General features: G+C 35.7%; 1 protein-coding gene across 1 annotated transcript in view; it reads left to right on the top strand.

The window, feature by feature from the left end:
• Smp_072440 (hypothetical protein) overlaps positions 1 to 24,470 on the top strand; it is a gene marked incomplete at its 5' end in the record, with an annotated part of 38,219 nt that extends 13,749 nt beyond the window's left edge. The window contains 14 exons of the mRNA XM_018794935.1: positions 993 to 1,147; positions 2,894 to 3,057; positions 3,862 to 4,104; positions 4,796 to 5,050; positions 5,556 to 5,798; positions 11,073 to 11,324; positions 13,859 to 14,229; positions 15,595 to 15,728; positions 20,593 to 21,073; positions 21,502 to 21,739; positions 21,796 to 21,861; positions 21,925 to 22,050; positions 23,256 to 23,347; positions 23,998 to 24,470. Of these exons, the coding sequence (XP_018649297.1) occupies positions 993 to 1,147; positions 2,894 to 3,057; positions 3,862 to 4,104; positions 4,796 to 5,050; positions 5,556 to 5,798; positions 11,073 to 11,324; positions 13,859 to 14,229; positions 15,595 to 15,728; positions 20,593 to 21,073; positions 21,502 to 21,739; positions 21,796 to 21,861; positions 21,925 to 22,050; positions 23,256 to 23,347; positions 23,998 to 24,159 (2,982 nt within the window). The 3' untranslated portion in view covers positions 24,160 to 24,470. The remainder of the gene's footprint in view (positions 1 to 992; positions 1,148 to 2,893; positions 3,058 to 3,861; positions 4,105 to 4,795; positions 5,051 to 5,555; positions 5,799 to 11,072; positions 11,325 to 13,858; positions 14,230 to 15,594; positions 15,729 to 20,592; positions 21,074 to 21,501; positions 21,740 to 21,795; positions 21,862 to 21,924; positions 22,051 to 23,255; positions 23,348 to 23,997) is intronic.
• Positions 24,471 to 24,906: the final 436 nt, after the last annotated feature.

The raw sequence follows: 24,906 nt of genomic DNA, 5'->3' as shown, positions 1-24,906 counted from the left end.
TCGCCAGAGACTGTTGTGACGGGCGATGTCCAAAATCTGATACTGCTACACGGTGTGCTACGCACTAGTACCCAACTGATTACTTGAGCAAGAACACAAGAGTGAACGAGAAAGTGTATTGGACTACCGAATAAAATGTACAAATACTCATTCATATATACACCATTCTTATCTTTAGGAAATTGATCCGTTCCTTAACCAATGAAATGCGCTTGCCCTTTGGGTCACTTGATTGCCATCGATTGACGTTCTCATTAGAATGCTTTTGATTGACTCTGCATATCACATTGACACCACTGCATGCCAGCTCGGCGGTTTACGGGTTAGGCGTTCGCACGCGAGACCGAAGGTGCTGGGTTTGAGTTTGTGGATACGCTTAAAACGTTAAATGTATAGGAACATATTGGAATGTTTCGAGATGATTGGTTTACTATTGATTGACCTCTGGGTAGTGACTGATATAATGTATATCAGGCCCTTCTTAGTACAGATCGATTTTTTCAATCAAATTACAATGCGACCGCTAGTTTAGGCGGCTCAATATCGCATGCATTATGATGATAGGTACACCTAGATTTTTGTGTTGTCTCGGTTGGGTAAGATTAATGCTAAAGTGGTGCTTAGGGATAGCAGCACTATAAGTTCACAATTTAATCAACCAACTTACGTTTTTCTGCTTATTTAGTGGTATCACGAGTCAGTTATCAGATATCTCTGGTCGTTAACAACAACCTCTTTTATTCATATTGTAGAGCAGGGTATCTTGTTAATATGTATTCTTGACCCTCCACAGGCATGTAAAAATTGGTAAAGCATCTAAGCCCAATTAATACTTGTTTCTGGGCGCACTTATCTGATCGATTAATACCACTAATTAACCCAGTAATGAAGCAAGTTGTTTATTAGAAACGAATATTATATGGATGGATAATACTTTAATAAGTTTTAACGTTATCTAATAGTGTGAAAGTGTTTTTCTAATCACCTCTTAGGATTTCGGAGAGTTCGGTATTGCTCCAAGACGTATTCGACCGACTCATGAATTTGATGACACTCATGTACGTGATACATTGCAAATAGCATTAGGCGATCAGTCTGTGATTCCACAAGCTGGTTCACTTTTGAAAGGATTAATTGTAGCTACCAGGTGAGATTACTGTTTTCCATATTTCAGTGTCTTAACCTTCTATATTGTTCAGTTGTACGAAAATTAGTTGGAAAGTAATGTTCGGAATAATAGTTACTATAATCTATGAAATAGCAGTGATCTTAGATAGAGGTTGATAGTTATTCGAAATCATTATCATCATTCTTAACTGAAGATGTAGGGGTATGATATCAAAAAAGTTAGACAGATTTCTGTTTTGATTACGGAAGTATCTGTCAGTATACGTATCAAAACATACATAATCCTACTCGAATACTTTTAGTTAGTTTTTTTTCGGTTGGGTTTAGAGCAGTATGAACCGAAGGTATCCATTTTCCTCATTTTCACTCAACGTTTCCATGTGATACCGGAAATAAAACTATTTTAGTCTGCTTTAGACACTTATCAGCTAGTAGTACTCAAAAGGCGTGGTTCTGTCGAATGAACACGGAGACAATTCTGAGCTTTCTGAATCTCTACGTGACTGTATGAGAATATTATAGATTTATTTATTACCCCAATTATAAAGTATTATCTTGGGACTTGTCAACATGAGTGTTTAATGTAATAAGAAAGAGTGAAATGAATGTACGTGTCAATTGCTTTACTTATATCGAGGATCTCATAAACTCTTATTATCTGACAACTAACGAGATCTCAGCGTGGATACTGAAAGCTCGTTTGGTTTCACAGAGGTTGCTAAAAGATGAGGATACTTTGAAGCAGCCTGCCAGGTTCGGGTGAAAAATGTGATTTTCGGATGCTAAAGGTATATATAGATTAAAGTATACAGTCGTCTGTCTCTTGATGTAATCACTAACATATGGTGTAATCCTGCTATTAAGCGTAGAAATGGGTTAGCCAATTAATAAGGTTGCGAGCACTTACAATTTCAGATGACTGGTAATTGTATCACACATACCCAGCTGCAATCTTTCTGAAAAGCTATGTTGCATGGCATTGTAGTCAGTTGACAAGAAGCTAAACGGTAGTCCATGAAGCCATAAACTAATGCTCTTAACATTTGCAAGAAGACTTGGTTTCCCTGGTTGAAGTTTTCAGTGTGATTTACAGTACCATTAAAAAACTTTGAATTATGGCATATAATCAACCGTTATAACTGGAATACATGTATTCCCATTGTGGTGGACGCTACTCACACGATTGCTTGTAAGTAGTATGTAGCGGAACGTGGCGCCAAGGTTGTTACAGTCGTCAAACGGAGAAAAGTGTTTCAGTATATCGAAGGCTCGGCATAGGTAGAGTACTTGACGACCAGATGAGAAGACATTTTGGATTTCAGAACACACCCCAAGATAGAAATGGCTGATAAAAGGCTAGGTATACGTATTATACAAACGCTTTGTAATTTCTCTCAACAGGCGATCCTTCTGCCCATTGTCTTGTTTTACTCCGTACTTGTTACGTTTTCATTCATGTCTTTCTCATTTAATTTGACATCTTTTACTGTATGTTTATTTTTTCTCCCGAATTCTAATGATGTTACGAAGGGTGTTATTTCACACGGGATTCGTCAAAATTTTCGTCCTATCTGTTATCATAGAAAACATATCCCCCACCCTAATTGAATTCCGACGAAAACACTGTTGATCTTATAGTTGATTTATTACAAAAACTACCCCGCTTTGAAATGTTGTCTAATTATTAGGGCGATAGTAACATTCTTAAAAAGATCTCAACGTAGTCTAGTTAACAACATTGTTTTATGCATTTATTTAACTACAGAGGAACACTAGCTGAGAGGTTATTACGCCGTCTTGGATGGAAAAATGCTCATTCAACTCTCCTAAATGATGATACTGTAGAAGATACGAATCAGAGGAAATTTCCAGACGATACAGAAGCTATCACAGGCACTAATGAATGTTTTGGTGGAGAAAAAGATTCAAGTACGATATAACATATTTTTAGAACTCTTTTATTTTGTGCTTTTAACTAGTATCAGTTAAGTTGCGATATGTGGAGCTAGGAATAAATTATTCTCATCATGGTAAATGTATAGAGTTAGTTCAATGTTCAGAACACGCATGAACTGCCGTCATTTAGATATGCCTGGACCTCTGACAAAATTTAACTTCTTTACAATTTGAATGTCTCAGCTGCGTCATTCCTGGTTAGGGCTGATCTATTACTCTTCAGAGATTATTAAATTCCAAAAGATTAGGGAATATGGTTTTACAAAATTTAAATGTCTTCTTTGTATACCTTGTGAAATTTGGTAGTTTGTCAGTTCTGATTTCCGAGGTAGGGTATCGGGTGTAACTGTAAGCATTTAATCATAGGCGCTACGACTGTATTACTTGATGATGTAAATTTAAATTCCAGGAAGATTGTTAACTGTCTTGAAGTCAAAAAATCATTGCTGATAGATATCAACAATTGAAGAATCTAGTTACGTCGCTTTCTGCTTTTTGCACTCAGGTATCTTACTTAAAAGTATGACCATTCAGCGATTAAAAGACCATATCATTGTAGTTGTAAACCTATTGTGTCGTCTGTGACAAATTCACATAGATGATGAATGGTGTGGTCAATGGTTATGTTGGTGGCCCTCTTGGATTTGTAGCTCGAGACATCTTTGTTAGGAACTTTTAAATATAATTCAACAATGTTGTATCACTGATCACTAATCTGTACATTCATCCATAATTACATAAAGTATGGAAATAATCACTGTTGTTTTTTTGTATAAGGCCCTACAATGTTCGCTCAAATTAGCTTTGTGGCTAAAACCAATACATTTGGTTTGGGGTATTCGCCATTGGATCCAGAAATCGCTATGGGTCGGCGTAAACTGAACTCAAATGATGCTGAGGATATTTGGTCAAACAGACACCCAGAAGAATCTATCAGTGCACTGTTACACAGACAACAGAAAATTCGTAACGAAAATGAATTTGATCTTAAAAGTGGATTAAAACGTCGTGGCATAACCGGTAGGTAAAATGTAGTATAATGTACATATTTTTTGTGCATAATATAAATAATCGGTCTTGTACAAGACATAATTACGTTAAGATGCTTTCTTTGTCGTGAAGTAGGTTTTTAACTGTTGTCATTTGTTTAGTTACAGGAGTAATATTTAGTCCTAAATCGATATTGACCGGTATGTCTGAAACACGTGTAGTTCATATTTATTTCTTGTTCGTTTATCGATATTCGTTTGGCATTGTGAATGCAAAATAAAGAAGAAAACCCCATCGTGATTAGATAGCGTTGTGGTGATCTGTGAAGATATTCCTTGTTATTTCTAGTGAATGCGGTAAATCTAATCTTCCTCATCGAAATCATATTATCAGTAGTTATTGATTGAATACTGTTTAAAATTGATGCCAATTGCGCAAATATATCTAACCTTGATTAGAGGGAATGAAATAACCATCAACATAAGGTTACACGGTTTTACTTTATCTTAATTGTTCTTGTCAGTTAGTGGTTTCTTCTTAGTGTCAATTAGTTCGACAGTTCGAACTGATCCACCATTTTCTCATATCATCAATTGTTTTAACTTGTAAATAACAATTTAAGTGAAACTAATAAATATAATCAATGAGTTGACTATTCTCAGGTAGTGTCCGGACATTTATTACATACACCAAATCACATGTTTTTTATACTCTTCTCTAGGTCATGCTTTCGGTGTAGGTGCTTTAGAGGAAGAAGATGCTGATGTGTACGAACAAGATCGTTTGGCAGAATATGATTGGGAAATAGGGGATGGTGAGTCGAACGATGACGAAGATGAAGATGAAGAACAGGCTGAAATTGAGGCTGCTAGACTTGGACGTTTGTCATCTACTATGAAAACGAAATCACAAGTTAATTCCAGTTCTACTGAACGTACTAAAATTATTGATGGATGGACTGCTCCTTCACAACATCGTAAGTATTTAATACTGTACTTGTCAGTTGAGGATGCATCCAATCCGTCTTATATCTGAACTCTACGAAATTATGTACTGGTTATGTCAGCCACATAGATCACTTAAACTCTATGAGCAACCTGCTATTTGCAACTAAATATATGGACTACTTATGAGTAGTATCAGACGCTGTTTATCAGTCTTAATAATTGGTAGTAAAATAATTTTTTTCGTTTTAAGTTTACTATTTGATACAACAATCGCCTACAGTCTACACATAAAGTATGATAGTTAATAATGTAAACTGTAGGTTTTCTATGGTGTGTCTGCGACTGTACCTATGATCTATCTGTAGAAATTATCAACAATTATCATATATTCACAGCTTTATATGTTACTTCAATATCTATCCACTTACTAATGAATTGGCATAGCACAAGTAAGTCGACCTTTTTTATACATGTACCAAGTTATGAAATAATACTATTAGTTAATCAAAATTAATGTCATATTTGAATCGTCAGGTTCATCTCAAAAACTGAACAAATCATCCTCAGATGCTTTGCCTGGATTTCGTAGTGAATCAACGAAACAAAATGAATTGAAAACTCATCCAATTCAAGTGCCTTTACCTCCAGGATACATTCCGGTTTTTAATCCACGGTGTATATCAACTTGTGATAATAAAGAAAGTATTACATCAAATGCATCCAATCACCCTTATGCCAAACATGATGCTATTTCACGAGCCCGTTTGCTCCAAGAAGGTAGGGTTTGTTGTGATGATCGTATATGCATCAAATTATGTTTTTTTAGAATTCATAATGTTTATTTTGTTTATCGCTCATAGGAAATACAAAGTCAACTTTTATGTTCCAACCAATATTTTGGTTTCTCTTCAAAGGAAATTATGTAATACAACATTATCACTATTTGAAGTAAGGGAAATTTTTCCAGTGGGTTCGGAAACAGGGTGAAAGTTGTATTTCTCATGTAATCTTAAAACTTTGGCTCTACGTCATGTGTCGAGGAAGCACACGATTTTAGAAAGCATTCTAAATAAATCTAGACAGGGTAATTGGTTGCCTAATCAATATTAGGACTTTGTAAAACTATTGGACGAACAGGGATTCAAAATTTTAGTAAATAAAGTACGAAATGCTAATTATTACTAATGGATTTCAAGAATTTGACCGCCTCTAACTATTATTGACGACGTTAACTTAGATAGAAGTATGTGATTGTTCCAAACGATTTTTATGATAACTGATCAGTGTAAAAAAAGTTTTCTTTTTCTGTAGTTGTATTTGGTTTGAGTCATATAGTTAAGTGTTAATTAACCAGAATATTTCCTATTTCTATTTATCTTCTGTGATTATTTTCTCCGTAAATGGATGTATTGAACTTTTTGACTTTATTTTGTAACTGATTGCCTCTCTGTTTTGCAGGTTCAGTCTGTAGATTGTCTGTTTTCGATACCAGATATTCTGTCATGTACTCTACGTGATTCAAATTTAGTCAAATGTATTTGAGTGGTGTGTTAAGGCATGTCTGGGATGTACTTACTTACGCCTGTTACCCCTCGTGGAGGAGCATAGGCTGCACACCAGTATTCTTCATCCAACCTTGTCCTGGGCAGTCCTTTCCAGTTTTTTCCAGTTAACATTCACCCTTTTCATATCTGATTCTATTTCCCAGCGTAATGTGTCCTTTGGCCTTCTTCTTTTCCGCTTCCTTTCAGATTTCCAAGTTAGGGATTGCCTTGTGATGCAGTTTGGTGATTTCCTCATTGTATGTCCGATCCATTTCCAACGTCTTTTCCTAATTTCCTCTTCAGCTGGAAGCTGGTTTGTCCTCTCCCATAAAACGCTGTGGCTGATAGTATCTGGCTAGTGAATGTTGAGTATTTTGCGAAGACAATTATTTATAAACACTTGTACCTTCTTGACGATGGATGTAGTAGTTCTGCTGCTGCAGAGGCTACAGCTACGTTTGTTGTCTTCATCTGTATTTATTCGTGTGTGTGGACTTGGTTGAAGGAACGCACCAGCTCTCCCACAGATTCTAACACCCCAAAAGATGAGATAATCCGGGGGATACAAGGTGTCGAAGTCTTCGTAATCCAGTCAATCACCAGAAGAAAGAGGAAGGGGGAGATTATATAGCCATGTTTGACACTGGTTCTCACTTGGAATGTATCTGTCAGCTGTCGCCCATGCATGACTTTGCAGTGTAGTTCGTCGTATGAGTTCTGGATAATGTTGACAATCTTTTCAGCCACTAACGTCATAGGGTCGAAGAAGCTTCTATAATGTTCTCCTGTCCACACTGTCAAACGCCTTCTCATAGTCACTAAAGTTGATGTATAGTGACGAATTCCACTCAGTTGATTGTTCTACGATGATCCGTAGTGTCGCAATTTGGTCTGTGCACGACCGATCCTTACGGAATCCAGCCTGTTGATCTTGAAGTTGGGCGTCTACTGCGTCTTTCATCCGGTTCAGCGACGCTCTGTTTTAACCCTTTCCTGGTAGTGACAGTGGTGTGATTCCTGTGTAGTTCTCACATTTCTCAGATCTTCTTTCTTTGGTATCTTGATAAGGTATGCTTCTTTCCAGTCCATCGGCACTTGTTTTTCTTCCCAAATCTTCCTGAATAGAGTGTGAAGCATGTTTGCAGTTACTTATATGTCTGACTTTCGTGCTTCTCTTGGTGTATTGTTATGTTGTTCTGCTTTTCCACTCTTGACTTGTCTGATGGCCATCCTGATTTCTTCAATCGTTGGTGGAGTGAAATCTATAGGAAGGTCTGTGTGTGCTGCTTCGATATCTGGTGGATTCAATGGAGCTGGTCTATTCAGCAGTTTCTCGAAGTGTTCTACCCATCTGTTCCTCTGTTCTTGAATTTCAGTGATTGGCTTGCTATCTTTATCCTTGACCAGTTTCTCTGGTTTACTATATTCCCCTGCCAGTTTCTTCGTTGTATCATATAGTTGTTTCATATTTTCTTCTTTTGTAGCTTTTCCCTCCGTCGTTGCTAGATTGCCCATGTATTTCTGCTTGTTGGCTTTAATGCTTTTCTTCACTTGCTTGTTTGTTTCTGCGTAATTTGCTTGTGCCTTGACTTTCTCTGCTCGTGTTCGACTGTTGTTAATTGCTGTCTTCTTGTTCCTCCTTTCTTGAATCTTGTCCAGGGTTCCCATAAAGATCCATTCCTTATGATGATGCTTCTTGCGACCCACAACCTCCTGACACGTTGAGGTTAATGCTTCTTTTATCCCTTTCCAGGTGTCCTCCATATTAGTTCCTTCCTTCAGTAGATCCTGTAGAGCTAGGAACCTGTTGTTGAGAGCTATCTTCAATTGGTTGTGTTTGTTAGTATGTGTAAGAAAGGCTGTATTGAACATTTGTAGTGCTGTTTCCCCAGTTGTCCCATGTTTGTTTGGCTTCAGTTTCATCTTAGTCACAAGCAGGTGGTGATCTGAAGCTATATCAGCTCCTCTCCTGGTTATCACGTCTTCCATTGTCCTTCGGAATTTTGGTTGATACAAGTGTGATCTACCTGGTTCTCTGTGGCGTGGTCCAGTGAGATCCATGTAGCTTTGTGTATGCGTTTTTGTGGAAATATAGTTCCATGATATCTTCATGTCTTTGTTGTCCACTCCGACTTTAGCGTTTAGATCTCCCATCAGGATGGTGAGATCCTTTCTTGGGGACTTCTCTGTGATTGATTGCAGCCTCTCACAGAACTGATCCTTATCGTCATCGTTGCTATCATTGGTGAGTGCATAACATTGAATAACATTCACTGTAATTCCCTTCTTCTTTGTTTTGAATGATTCTTTGGTGATCCTGGATCCATGAGATTCCCATCCTACAAGTACATTTTGTGCTTCAGTGGACATCATTAAAAGAACTCCCTGAGTGTGTGGAGCATTTTCCTCTTCGTGACCAGAGTATAGCAGCATCTCTCCCGTATCTAGCCTTTGCTGTCCAGCTTAGGTCCAATGGGTTTCGCTGATTCCGGGAACCGCGAAGTTGTATATTTTTACTTCCGTTGCTATTTGACTGGTCTTCCCGGTCTCCCACATTCTTGTGACATCCGAAGAATCTCGGCTTTCATCATTATGGGTCATAACTCTTCCTTCAACTCGGAGGGCAGAGTTTAAATGGTTTAATTTGTTTGACCTAGTTAGCATTTGTTTAGCAAGGTTGTTTTCTATGGGATGGGGTTTCTGACCCCATTCTCACCCCTCCTCCTTTGTGTGGGCTTGGGACCGGCATTGGTCCTAGAAGAGCTACAGGTGGAGTTTGTCTGGAATGTATTAAAAACATGACCAAATAGTTGATGGAAGTGTTTTCCTTTTCGTATTTTATACTACTAATAAGTAACTCAAATCCTATCGATAAAGTTATTGATACAAAAACAGGAATTCATTAATCTGACATGTTTTTGAAATTATATTTTAAATTTTAGTTATAACGAGTATTGCTGGTAATTCATTGACTTATTGGACAAGTGTTATTAGTTTTATTTTTGGACTTAAATAATAAAAATTCGATCATTGAGATACTTTCGATCACGTTTCCTTTGTTAGCATTATGGTATCAACTAACAGTCATCTTTATGAAGTGTTCATGAGGATATGAATCTAATTTTATTGTTCACTATACTGTCGTAGTCAACTTGAACTAAAAAATTGGGATTGTGTTTTAATAATAAGGGGCATCTACTGTTGCACGACTTCATGACAAGTGAAAAAAACAAGGTATTGTTGAAAGTAGATGTTATAAAATCTATTCAAACAAAAAGAATGAATATTATTTAGCAGATAAAAAGTAGATATATGTAATTGGTGGTAATCAAACAATTGTAATAATGTTATCTGAGTACAAAGTGAAAATAAGTCTTCTAAAGTTTACAAGAAACAGGAAAATTGAATGTCATTACAACAGTTGTATATTTTATACACACAAGGGTAAAAGCAAGATTCTCGGATACAACACCACATGCATCGATCGAATCACACTTGACGGAGAGGCTTTGGAGGATGTGAAAACACGGTGGATCTGATGCAGATGTGAAGGCGCGGGTCAGCAAAGCAAGAGCAGCATATTTACAATTGAAGAACATCTGGAACTCAAAACAACTGTCAACCAACACCAAGATCAGAATTTTCAATACAAATGTCAAGACAGCTCTACTGTATGGGGCGGAAACGAGGAGAACTATGAAGGCCACCATCCAGAAGATACACATGTTTATTAACAATTGTCTACGCAAAATACTTCGGATCCGTCGACTAAACACTATCAACAACAGGCTACTGTGGGAGAGAACAAACCAGATTCCAGCAGAGGATGAAATCAGGAAGCGTTGGAAGTGGATAGGACACACATTGAGGAAAGCACCCAACTGCATCACAAGTCAAGCCCTCACCTGGAATCTTCAAGGCCAAAGGAAAGGAGGAAGACCAAAGAACATATTACGCCGAGAAATGGAGATGGACATGAGGAGAATTGGATAGAACTAGAAAGAAAGGCCCAGGACAGAGTGGGTTGGAGAATGCTAGTCGACGGTCAATGCTCCATTGGGGGTAACTGGTATTATTACAGAAATATATTAGTTAAAGGAGATACAAGCAAAAGTAAGACCACTCCCGCATGGGTCAGTTCATGACGTGCGATTAACTGATGCGCACCGATTGTCTTTGACTTCGACAGGGATGGATGATCTGTTCGATATTCAGTTACCCGATTGCCGGGTGATTTGGCTAGGGTCCAGTGACATTTCACTGGCCCTACACCATGATAACTTGTTGTATTAGAACATTCTAAATGTTTTAATCTTTTAGTCTAAGATGTCTCTTATATTCATATAACTTTTTCGTTCATTTACCCTGTATGTGTATGCATTCTCATTTCTGATCCTCTCTCGTTGTTCTGAAGAAAAAAAAACAGTAAACAGTCAATTGTATTGAAAATACTAACGGTAATGCAACTCAGATTGTTGTCAACTGGCTTGATTTTATTTGATTTTAGATTCAGTTTATGAAAAGTTAGATCCTATCCAACAACTCCGTTTGAAGGCTGCAGCAGCGGGACTTCCTGTCCCAGCCCTAGTGTCAAAGTCTTCAGCTGAACAACAATCAAATCAATCTGAAAAATCAAATGAACTGGCTGTTTTTACTACTTCTAATCCAACTGCTGGTTTGATGAAAATTTTTAAAATGGATAGTAATAAACAAGCTCGGTTTGAAGCTTACCAAGTACTTGTTCGTCGAGGATTTGCCCGTATGTTTTTAAATATATATATGTGTATATATTTTGTTGTTGAGAACCAAGTATGCTACTTATTGAATTCATTTTTCAGATTAGGAATCCGGAAATTTGTGGTAGACTGAGAGCTTTTTTTCAACACAGTATCTTTATTAGTTAGAAAACCATGGATTTTATCAATACTATGGTCTAGGAATCGGTGTTAGTCTGAAGGTCTGTTTATATTCATCGCATATTAGAACTTGAGGAAATCATTCGAATATATTCCAGTGTTTCATGGGCTAAGCACCAAGAGACCTCAAAGCCTGGTGTTCACCAAACGATTATATACTTTTATAATTGGGAGATTTTTGAGATTTCCATTACTTCTTGATTTTCACACAGTCAGTCAATCAGCTACAACGTAGGACCAGGCACATATATGCATCGGTCCAAGTTGCCATACCTCGTTAGCACAAAAAGATGAACACCAAATTCATAGAAGTAGTTGATTTAGTGGTGGTAATATATAAAAGAAAGATTGTATGTAAGGATAGTACAGGAAGAAAGAAAAGTATAAAGCAGTTTTAATGTCACGGTTTAAGGGGAGACAGTGTATACACCTACACCATTGTGATCGATTCTGAGCCATGTCATCCAGAGTCTCCAACGATTGGTTGCGATAGTCACGCGGACCTCAACCAGGTAGTATGCATCTACCAACATGACTCAGACTAGAAGTTAGTGACTTCAAGCACTGATGCCATGTTGGTGTTGGTTTGTTCTCTGAGCTGGATGGTTTGGTCGTGGAGCTTTCATCGTCCTTCTGAACGACATCATCAGCACAAACTTCGGGTAGAAGTCTTCTCCACTGATGCCATGTTTTGGTTTGGCCACCCCTAACTCTCTTCCAGCCATCGCCAATACTAGTCAGCATTGAGCGTCGTGGTAATCGGTGTCCAGGCATACGTAACACGTGGCCCGACCATCTCAGTGGAGGAAGATTCATGACCTTATCAACTGATTTACCATCATTCCCTAATACCCTGCGTCTAACCTCACTATTACTTACCCGGTTATCCCAGCAGATGCGAGCAATATTTCTAAGGCATCTGTGGTCAAATACTAGTAACTTACGAGTATCTTCTACTCTTAATGGCCATGTTTCACAGTCGAAAAGTAGAACAGAGCGAACTGCTTCACAGTATACTCGTGTTTTAGTTGATAGACGGATATCTCGCCTTCTCGATAGGTGACGTAAGTTGGGAAAAACCAAACGAGCCTTTTGAATCCGTGCTGAGATTTCGTCAGACACCAACCCATTAGGGCTGATCAGACTTCCAAGATGAGTGAAGTTGTCGACGTGTTCGACTACTTCACTCCCTGTCCTTAGTTCAGTTGTTGACGCAGACCAGTGTTGAAGCAACAATTTTCATTTACAGGGGAGAAACGCATCCCGTACATCCTGGCATTGTTTCTGAGTGCTACCAAGAGACTCTGCATTTATTTAGTGTCTTCACCAAACAGGACTATGTCATCTGCGTATTCTAAGTCGATAAGTGGACCTCCTGATAGGAGATCAATTCCTGAAAATTCAGTGGAAGAGTGTTATTTTCAGCAGTAGGTTTATTATGAATTTAAACAAAGATGGGGATAATGGACAACCTTGTCGGACACCACTTGAGGTTGTAAAATCAAATGACAGTTCTCTATAAGCTCTCACTTGGCTGGTAGTGTTCGAGTAAGGAGCCTTCACAAGGTACACCTTGATTTTCAGATGCTTAGAATAATAATATCAACTTCAGTCATATTCTTATTATTTAAACCAACTTCCTAGGTTTTGAGCTAAAGGTTATATCTGAAGGATGTTAGAGTAAGGCCAATATACTCACTTCCATATTAGGTAGATGTATATGCTTTTAGTTTATTTAAGATCCTGGGGCCTCCGTTCGATGAACCCTCCATGTATACCAGCCTGGTTTAAGCACCAAAATGTTTATGCGCCACACAAAGTAGTTATCATTAAATTTGTGTGTGGGCCGGGATACTACACAAGTGCCCGAACATAAGCAGGCTGTTTTCTTAGGGGACCACTCCTCGAGCTTCCGACCTAGAGGTCTAATCCATAAGGCAGTGGAGCAAAGTGAGGAGATGTGCTTCCATGGTACCTAGTGACCGAGGATGGGTTCGTAAACCATATGTTCCATCAGGACCGTGGAGCCCACGTGCACCATTGGTTTGCAAACAGTTTTCCAATTCTCCCAGGTAGACTCTTCCGTACACACCAAGCTGGTGTAAGCGCAGTATAAAGGGGTTCAGTCAGCTTATCTGATTATTTATTTTAAACTAAACGAAACATTTTACTATTTTGTACTAATTCTTGTTTTGTATATTCATAAAGTTTAAAAATTCGATGTGTTTTTTCTAAAGAATAAAAAGATTGGTTTTAATTGTGTAATTTACGAATGATATATCAATTAGTTTTTTGATCTTGTCCTATCCTATCCTATGCAATTTACCAAGTTTTATATTTATTTTCACACATTTCCCCCACTCTTTATTGACTATAGATGAAGATGCTTATCATCGTTGCTCTACTCTATTGGATTTAAACAATGAAGAGAAGGAACGTGAAGCTAACTCGTTTCAAGCGCTTATTAAAATGAATCAAATGACGAATACTAATAATACTTCTCAAATAGATCCAGTGAATATGAATAATGATACAATGATCTGTCAAACTTCAACGCCAACCTCTACTATAACAACTATATCTTCTAATCCTTCTGATAGACTAATGCCATTATCAAATAAATTACCACTTCATAAACAGCAGTTGATCTCATCAAAATTAGCCTTAAGATTTCGTTCTGCTGGTTGTATGGATATCAGTAAAGAATTAACTGAAGAAGAGGAGAAAGCCCAACGAGCACGAGTTGAAGTGAGTTCATTTTCCTAACACTCATAGAAATTTAAATTTTTAAACAGATCTTTACTTTCCATAGCTATATTCAGTCAAAAATCATCTATTTATCTTGATTATTTAATTGCATTAAAACAAAATATAGAGAAAGAAAAAAGGATAGGAAACAACGCTTCAGCAAAGCTATCTCTTTTTGGGCACTCTTTATTCTCAGCGTCAAATGTGTATAGTTTTTTTAAATTAGCCGACTATGATATATTTGTTAATAATAATAATAGTAATAATAATAATCTATCGAATGTAGTAACAAAAGTACGGTTTTATTTTTAATCAAGAAACTTACTTGTTATCAAAATTGAGAAATAAGCTAAAAATTGTCATAGAAATTAAATTTAGAAAAAGAATGATTATGGAAACAGATTGCATAACAATGATAAGACGATTTCTAAAATAATATAAATTCAACTAGAGTATAGTGACAAATTTCTTTTATGAAGGTTATGCATTCCAGAAATGCATGAAAACACTACACCTTTGGTAAGTTGTTTTTATGTTATAATTGATTGATTTTTATTCGATAACCAATGTCGACAGGTTCGCTGTCTTTGATTACATGGAATAATGCTGTTAAACGCTTTAATGTAGAGTGTGCCTCAAATGACCAACATACTGTGCTCTACAAGAACTCTGATCTGTTTGATCAGAAGCAGGTTTACTTGTTTGTTTAGGTCATTGGGAAGCTTATTTCGATTTTGAAGGAGCTCGAAATACTTCCCTATTTCTCTGAAACTGTATCATATTTGAAGTTGTCGTTCGTATATAGAATCTTCTTTTTTGGCACGAAAATCACTAGTGTTATTAAAAGTTCAGGTATTATATTTTTATTCATATACCTTGTTATATACCTACTCAGATTGGTAATTTTCTTCAAAGTATCATCATTTATACATTGAAACCGTTATTACCAAACATATTATAAACTACCACTTCGAGTAGTCTATAAATTTACTATTGTACAACTGGAAAGAGATCTGATTATCGTACCTTTCATTCTTGTTTTTATGTCTTAATTTAATTTTTTTTTAGTTAGAAATTACTCCATTATCGGTGTCATTAATGAGGGATATTTACAGACTAAAGCAATGTGTAAAATGTGAACTAGTGTTAGATGTCGACTTGTTGCAAGTTTTCACGGATCACTGTTTATCTAAAAGTGTTGTATCTAAATCAAGTGGATATTATTTCTAATATTAAATAAATAGATCATGATATCATTAGGTTTTCAATCTATACAACTACATCAATTTATTGTTATTGCATTTTTCTTAACAAAAATTCGACTATGCGTTATATATGCAATTCCTATTCTTTTTATTCACTTAGAGCTTAGATACAGTTGAACCACGTGATCATGCTGTTGCAACAGAATCTTATGGAGCTTTAACTAGACGGCGTTTAAAATGGCATCCTGATAAACTTTTATGTAAACGTATAAATGTTCCTGATCCGTATCCTGAGTAAGTGTTTGTTAATAATAATATCTTTATTTCTACGTCGACAAGTATAATCTGGACATTGAGTAAATAAATTATGTTTCAATAATGAAGTAGAATGATACTAGTTCTCCTTTTTGGTGTTAATCTCCTCTAATTACTTTTTAATCGTAAATTCAATGCGTTTCGAGGAATTAGTAAAAATCATTCATAAAGTTGATTAGTCTACATTTGTTTTATATTCTACTCTAATGAACATTCATATACGTCAATCTTCTAACATCAAGTGTAACAAGGTTATTCACTCACTAAAAAGAATCATTCCAAAAGCTGTAACTGAAGAGTTGAGGAGATTGTTGAATTTCATTGAAATCTCATGAATCTATCTAGGTTAGACCATTGGTCTAGAGGTTAAGCGCTTACACGTGGGACTGATGATCCTGGGTTCGATCCCCGCGTGTAAGATTGTGAATGCACGTTGCTGAGGACTTCCATACTTGGATAAACCGACCGTCCAATGATTTCAGGTTTTCAATGTTGGCCTAACTTAAACCGATTCATGATTTCAATGAAATTCTAAAAACTGCCTAATTATTCTTCTTTTAATTGAAATCATGAACCGATCAATGTTAGATCACCATCAAAAACCTGGGAGCACTGGATGGCCGTTTCGTCTTAGTAGAGTTCAACAGTCTCGGGTGAGGCAGTTGCCCACCGAAGATAGTGGTGAATGGTCGCGCAATATCGTGGATTAGTTGAAGTTAGACATTAACACCATCGGATGCCGGTTCAGTGGTCCTAAGGTTAAACGCTCGTGCGCTAGACTGAAGGTCCTAGGTTCGAGTCCCGTGTGCAGGATTGTGAATGCGCACTGTTGATGTGTTCAATACGAGGACGAAACAGCCGTCCTGTGCTTCCGGGTCTTTAATGATGGTCTAACGTTGATCGATTTATGATCTCAATTAAAACTCAACAATTTCTACAACCCATATTCTTTTTTTCTCAAATATTCAAATTATTTTTATAAAATGAATTGTATTTGCTTTCACAGTTAAACTTTCAATGAGAGTAAAATTACATAGTTTATTATCTTCTTTAAGATTAAATCCTCTCACTTAGATCAAAATAACCGATAAAAATGTTTATTAAATGAGAAAAGATCTATACAAGTGAAGTAGATTATACGTTTTTATGGATTCTTTTATTCAACTCCTTACAACCTTATTTTGTAACGGTAGAAAAATAGCATAATAATATTACCTAATCCGCAGTAATTACTGAGTTATCATATATATATATATATATATATATATATATATATATATATATATATATATTCAAGGTCATTTGAGGTTAGATCTAGACCGTAACTAAGATAATGTACATAATATATAGTAAATACATATAATCTTGATTCAATTGTTTTTGCTTTGTTCAAATACCTTAAATGAAGGCCAACTGTATGAAATAAATTAAGTTAACAATTTAAATTCCTTTCACTACTATTTACCATTGTTACAGGCAGATGTTTTTTAACTATTTGTACCATTATCACTTGAGGTAAATAAATTTAGTGAGAGAAAAAAACAATTGTTTCTTTTTTGTTTAGAAAAGAAAAAAAACCTGTAATTTTTTTATTTTTTCTTCTTATATGACCTTTAGTAAAAGGATACATTGATTGACATAAACTTTATTGTAAAATGTAAATGAAATAAGCATTGTTTTAATTCTTATTGTAACATCTTCCAGTTATCAATAGGGTCAACTATTATTTAACATTATTATATAGTGGTAATTAATTCAATTTATTATCATTATTATTGTTACTATTAGCTCCCAAATGCCCTGGTACGGCCGAGAGTGGGGAGAGTCCGCTCTCCTTCTCGAAATGATCTCACATGGCCACGCGTATATAGCCTCTGTCAGGGAAGTCCTACTCACTACCTTCTCGTGACACTACTGTTGTTTACGAAATTGAGAGGACGAAGAGCGAATGTCCGGCGCTTTACCCGGGTTGGTGGACACGGAAAGTCCACCTAAGGGAGTTGGGAAACCCTGATTCCAAACCAATGGTGCACATGAGCTCCAGTATCCTGAAGGAACAAATGGCGTATGAATCAATCGTTGGTCACCGGCTACCATGGGACTGCATCTCCTCACGATACTCCACTGCCTTGTGGATAAGACCTTTAGGTCAAAGGCTCGGGGTGTGGCCGCCTAATGAAACCACCTACTTCGGTTTGGGGACGCGGGCAGTATTACAGCCCTCACACAAATCGAATGAGATTTGTGCGGCGCATATGTATCTGGTGCTTCCTTGTAGCAATATTTATGTGTTTCAATGAATAAATTAACTATTATTATTATTATCACCATTATTATTACTATTATTATTATTATTATTTAGAAATGTTGACAATATTAAAGCTGATTATAAATGTGTAATATTTTTCCAGCTTTTCAATTAAGAAGGAATTCATGGTAGTTAGTGGAACCATTAAAATTCACCTATTGATTTACGATACACAGATGATATATTTCTGTTTGATGAAGATGTTGATAAAATGTCAAGTCTTTTGACCTTCCTAAGTAATAATACAAGTATGCTTGGAGTGTGTTTCTTTCTCATTAAATACAAAGTGTTGCTTTGGAATGGTCTGTGTCAACGCTTGAAATAATAATCGAAAGTAAATGTATTTAGGTGGAGTTTTGTTCTCTTAGCTGGGTGGTTTGGTTGTGGAGTTTTCATCGTTCTTCTGAACGACATTATCAGTACAAACATCTTCCAAACGATCCAACTCAGAGAACAAAAAGTCACCTAAATCACCCACCTGAACTACAACTCTTCTTCAGAATGTTGAAGCGAATATAGTTGAGCGTTTCGATCACTCCACTTCTCTTAGAAATCTCATCAGCCGTAGTGGGTATGAGTTCGTAAGGCAAAATTGGCTTTTGCCAGCGTACGTCACTTATGGCCAAGGCGAGATAACCGTCAGCTATTATTATTATTTGAACACATAAATATTGGTACGAGGGGGCACCAGATATATATGCGCCACACAAAAAATTGTCATTTCGTTTAATTGTGTGAGGGCTAAGATACTGCCCGGGTCCCCAAACCGAAGTAGGTGGTTTTCCTAGGGGGCCACATTCATAGCCTTCGACTTAAAGGTCTTATCCACAAGGCAGTGGAGAGATGCAGTCCCATGGTAGTCGTTGACCAACGATAGGTTCATACGCCATTTGTTCCCTCAGGATACTGGAGCTCATGTGCACCATTGGTATGGAATCAGGGTTTTCCAACTCTCCTTGGTAAACTTTCCCTGTCCACCAACCCGGTTAAAGCGCCGGACATTCTCTTTTCGTCCTCTCAATTTCGTAAACAACAGTATTGTCACGAGAAGGTAGTGAGTAGGACTTCCCTGTCAGAGGCTATATACGCGTGACCATGTGAGATCATTTCGAGAGGGAGATTGAACTCTACCCACTCTTGGCCGTACCTGGGCATATGGGGGCTAATCAAAGGACAAGTTTACTGCAAATCAACTCTCTTTTACTAACACTGTAAAACGTGGTCCTTAAAAATGGAGGATATTCGTAGGTTGCTAGTATTCGATCTTAGGTATCTTTAAGACATTGCTCCTTTATTTTGGAACTACCTAATTAATTATGAGGTTAGTCGCAGAGTACTCGGTAAAGTTGGCGAATCGATTGATGTAGTGAATCTTCATTGACTGGTATGATTAGGATATGTATTAAGTAATCCTATCTACTGACTACCTCGACGGGCCATGATAACTGGTGTAGAAGTAAGTTGGAAGAAAGGCACGGTCAACCAAACAAAGACATGGTTTCAATCCTTAAAGTCACTGACTATAGGTAGGTTGAGGTTCGTGTGTTTATTGTAACCAATGGCTAAAAAGTTTGGGTGACGTGACTTGAAATCTTTCGCGACGACACAGGTGTCTCCTCCTTAAATTCTAAGTTTCTAACTCATAAATTGCTTTTTTATTGCGCTAATCCAAATTTTTATTTCAAATAGTTTCTTCGATGCCTAATCTTTCTGTTGTCACTAATACTGTTACTATCTTTAGGACTTTGAGATTTATCCAGACACTTTCATTTCACTGTGTTAATGGAGTGTGGCAACTTGAAATGATATACATATGTTCCAGGTTCTACATTGGATATAACTGATTGATAAAAATACTTATTGGTGATAAATTATATATATATATATCACTCTGTATTGAATGCTTTAGTCAATCAACATTATTCTGTCAAAACCACATGTGAAGGCATTCAATGAAACTGTTTATACAGAAAATGTCACAGTTGTTTTGTGAAATTGACCTTGAACTGGACATGATGCAACAAGAATTAAGCTTAATATTTGAACATCCTATTGAAGAGCGAATGACCTATAGTCGTCATATTCTTTATTCATTTATTTGTTAAGCAACTTATAAGCATGTGTTCAACGCTTCAATATACAAACATGTTATTTTGTCAGGAGAAATGATGTCTATTCTATTGGGCAACTGTCTTGTTTTCTGATATCAATTTCACTGTAAGCTTGTGTCAATAATTCAGTTTCATGGGTAGTCATCACTTGGCTACATTGTGTCTATTTATAAGCATTATATTTATTCATTTTAATAACTTAAAACTCATTCACTCATAAAATCACATTACATAATAGGAGTCTATTTCATTGATGCTATTCTACTGTATCCTTCCTTTTTCAGTAGGTTTTTTAATTGTTCACCTAATATTATTTTCAACTTTTCCCTTATTTTGAAAACTGCCTTGGGATTTTTAAAGTAATTTACATGAATAAAAGCTAAATGTTTGTTAAATTTACACAATGATTTTCTCTCTTTCATAGTTCCACTTTTGTCGGCTGTCCAGATGATAGACGTCCTCGTAATCCTTTTCGTCATAAGTTTGGTAAACATGGAAAAAGTAGATTCTCTGATAGTTCCACGGCCAATGAATTTTCTATTTTCGATCTGTTGGATGTTAACACTACTGGTTCAATTCAAAAGTTGAATTCTTCAAATGCTACCTCTGTTGAACGACAATTAAGTAGTGAGTCCAATTCTTCTGATAGTGACAGCAACGATCCTTCTGGTACTATGCCAGAACTTTGTGCCAATAATACACCCTATAGGACTGAAATGACTGGTACAACTTTTCAGTCTCGTGGAAAAGCTTTATTCGCAACTTTGTTTCGATCTATTGAACAGGGTAAAACAACCGAAACTACAGACAACGTTATGGAAAATAATAATAATAGTTTGATAGAAAAAGTTCAGCCAGCAGATAAAATTTCTCATGATATTACCAATGAGATTGTCAATGAATCAGTAAGTTTCGTTTTGATTAAAAATTATCATTTATAGCGTATTTATCTACAGATTATTATGAATATCCGGTATCTATGATATTGTTGATCACCGGCTACTATGGGACTGCATCTCCTGACGTCGCTCCACTGCCTTGTGGATTAGACCTCTAGGTCAACGGCTCGGAGTGTGCCCCTCTAAGAAAACCACCTGCTTCGGTTTGCTCACACAAACAGTATTCCAACCTTCACACAAGTCGAATGATTTGCGCGGCTCGTATGTATTTAGTGCTCTTTTGTACTAATATTTATGTGTTTAAATAAATAAATATTAAGTATAAAGACACTTTATAAATAAACAATAGTTCCTTGTTTTCGTGCTCAGTATAGATGCAGCGTGTTTTAATATCCTGATATAAATGCGTTTTATTTGTACATTCTGTTTACTAGAATACACGGGTTATTGGTCCTGCTCTTCCGAAAATAGGCATAGATGTTCTTACTGATCATACAGATAAACCTCCGATGGATTTGTTCAAATCAATATTTGCATCTGATGAAGAATTGAGTTCATCTTCGTTATCAGATAACGACGTTGATAATGATAATAATAACAATAAAGACCGTGAGAAAGATGATTTAACCATACAGAGAGATAGCAAACCGAATTCTATTGAACCGTCTAATGGTAACTTCGATTCATCATGTTCTTGATCATCTGGAATATTTTATTTAACTTTTTAGATCAGCCTGAATTATTCAAAGTACATGCATTATTTTCACATCTGTTTGAACCGAATGGAGATATGCGTAAGTTTGTATTTACAATAATCTATGAACTGGTTCATATATCTTATTACTTTGATCTTTTAGGTGGTCCATTATCCGGTTTAACACAAATGACTACACGACCTGAAGTATCGTCCAAAGTTCCTACATCCTCACAGAATAATCTCAATCCGGATTTATTGTATGGACCGGATTTACCGCCGAATTTTAGTATGTTTTCGATTATGTTTGTAATTTTTTTCTATTTATCTGGATGTCATTGGCGTATTTGAATTACCACTTTCAGTTGGCTTCTGTTTCACTAGAACTAAAAAATTTGTGAAATAACTATATTCAGACTTTATTCAACGAGAAATCGAAAAGTAGCCAGTACTTGATAAATAATTTATTAAAACTAACGATTAGGTACTCAAGAATAGTGGTAGAATTTCTAACGCAATACCCTTTTATATTTATCATTTTACATACTTAATACTTACAAATGTCACAGGGAAATCTTAAAATTTTAACTTCGTTTTCCATACTTAAATAATGTTGTGGTGTATGCTACTTATATCTGTCGACACAAGTAGTATGTAACGCCAGTCGGAAGTGGAAAACCTGGCAGCAGAAGGCTATGAAGGTCAACTTGAAGAAAACAAAAACGGAAATAGCAAAGAATTGTGAATTAAAAGAATTGTATAGAATATGAAGGAAAAATGATGTAGTTTTGCAAGTAAAATATTCAGTATATGGTTCTCATTTTACCAAGAGATTCTGTAATTTTGTGTCAAGTAATAAATCGGTTGTCCCCACCTATGTTCTCGTTCAACACAACGTCAAATGAGTAATTGGGTTATTTGATGGTTCATACCAGACATACTTCTAGAGGTCCAGTACATGAGATTCTATTTGGTCATCAAATTAAACTGCGTCACATTTAATACAGTCTCTTAACGATTAGTTTGTCAAAGATAAATGAAAACCTTTCGTAAGTTTTTCTATTTCTTCTAAGTTTAAGCACTATAGTCCATTCCATTTTTTATGGTTGTTGTATTTTCGAAATACCATATACAAATATCATTTTATATTATAAAGTAAATGCAGTGTAGAATTTTTCATTACCAGAGTAGCAGACAACGTGATAAAAGTATTCATCAGTAAATACACTATACATTTAAACAAGTACATTGGTCACCAGTTATTGAGAATATTTATTCGTCTTAAATATTTCATTCATTTCAAAGTCGTATTTATGATACGCACTGCTGAGAAGTCTCATACTAGGATGAAATGACCGTCCAGTGCCTCCAGCTTTTCCATTGTGGTCTAGCTTAATTGATTCATGAATTCAACTATTAAATTTTCAAATAGTTTCTATTTAAAATCATTTCATCTTTCTTTTTTTCTAATATTTGATTTCATTGTTTATTTAGCTCCTACATCTGATAAAGCCAATCCAATTTCTGTGACAAAAGATCAAGAAGAAGCATCACGTTCTACCCTGTCAGATGATATTCTATTTGTGGTAGGTGAAATTACTCCGTTAGCATTCAATGTATTTTATATTTTACCTATGTTAATAAAGTTGCTTGTTAGTAAAATGTTCTAGACTTTATAAGCTAACTATCATTGTGTTGATGGAGTTGTCAGTAAAATTTAAGTACGAAATATACTTTGAATTATCGATAATAACCTAATTTTATGATTTAAGGAAACTGTGTTACAAGAACTAGTAAATTAATGTTTAAAATTAGTTCAGTTTGTGAAGAAAAGTTGTTATTAGTCGTGTGAGTTGACTGGTGTTTGATCAACATACACTCATGTATGAATACCATATTCATAGATCCCTTACTGTATTATTTACTACAGGGCAGGATGATCAATCAATGATAAGCATTGTGGAACGTAAGACACATATCCATTGAACTAAGTCCCCACACCACCTTTTTTCACAAAAGAACGACTAGGGACGGTGGACAAAGTAAAATGGACTAATGATTTTAATGTAGCCGGTTTATCATGTACTCGGCTATGAGCCACAGTACACAGGAGGTGTTGATACTATCGAGATGTCCATACCAAAGTCTAATGGCTTAACTACTTATTCATCATTTTACATTGAAAAAGAAACCAGATAATTGTCTATTATTTTATTTTCTTTTAATTTCATTCTAGGAATCTCATCTTGTCAATCGTAGTTCTGCTAAACATAAGAAGTCAAAGAACAGCAAAAGAAAACATAAAACAAAACATAAAAAACAACATAAGAGCAAGAAAGTTTCTCGTAAAGCACCAATTTCTTCTTCGGATTCAAACTCTTCTGATACTTCTGATTAAATTTTGACGGTTGTCAAATTTGTACATATAGTGGTTTTTTGTATATTTTCAAATTTATTTTCCAATTTACTACTTACCGCTACTACTACTACTACTGTTACCATGTTGTTTTGTAGCCTTCACATTCTTCTTCCCGACTAGAAATTTTTCATTGTATTTCTTTACAGATAACCTCACGTATCGTATATCCTTCTTGAAATAAGCGTTTTGATTTCTGATTCTATTTTCTCTATATACCGAAAAATATTTCCATTTTTCGTTGCAGAGATTCTATTTTATGAATGAAATGATATATGATTATGTACTAATCGAAAAAGGAAAGAAAAAGGGAAAGTGATATTATCAAAAGGATGTATTTCAGTCTGTATAATTTCATTCCCTACCACATTCTTTAGACGAATAACGAGTTAAAATTTATTGGCATTATTTCAGGCTATAAATTAGAAACTGAGTAAAAGTAAAAAAAAATCAACTAAAAAAGATCACATAGATACTAAGCATTGAATAGTTGCTTTTCAAAAAAAGAATTAGTTACCAAAATGAACGAATCTTTATTTAAATACAAATGACATAATGTATAAATATTATGTAAGTAGAATATAATAATAAAGTGAAATGTCATAGAAAACATATTTCTATTATGTAAAGTTATCATTCTATTCTATCTCTTAATACTTTGTATAATAAAGATTATAGAAAGACTTTAATAAAACAAAGTTTTTGTTTTACAATGTTCGATTGAAAATT

The sequence above is a fragment of the Schistosoma mansoni genome, chromosome 1, assembly GCF_000237925.1.
Source record: "Schistosoma mansoni strain Puerto Rico chromosome 1, complete genome".
NCBI classification, from domain to species: domain Eukaryota; kingdom Metazoa; phylum Platyhelminthes; class Trematoda; order Strigeidida; family Schistosomatidae; genus Schistosoma; species Schistosoma mansoni.
This window is presented reverse-complemented; position numbering and strand designations above follow the sequence as displayed.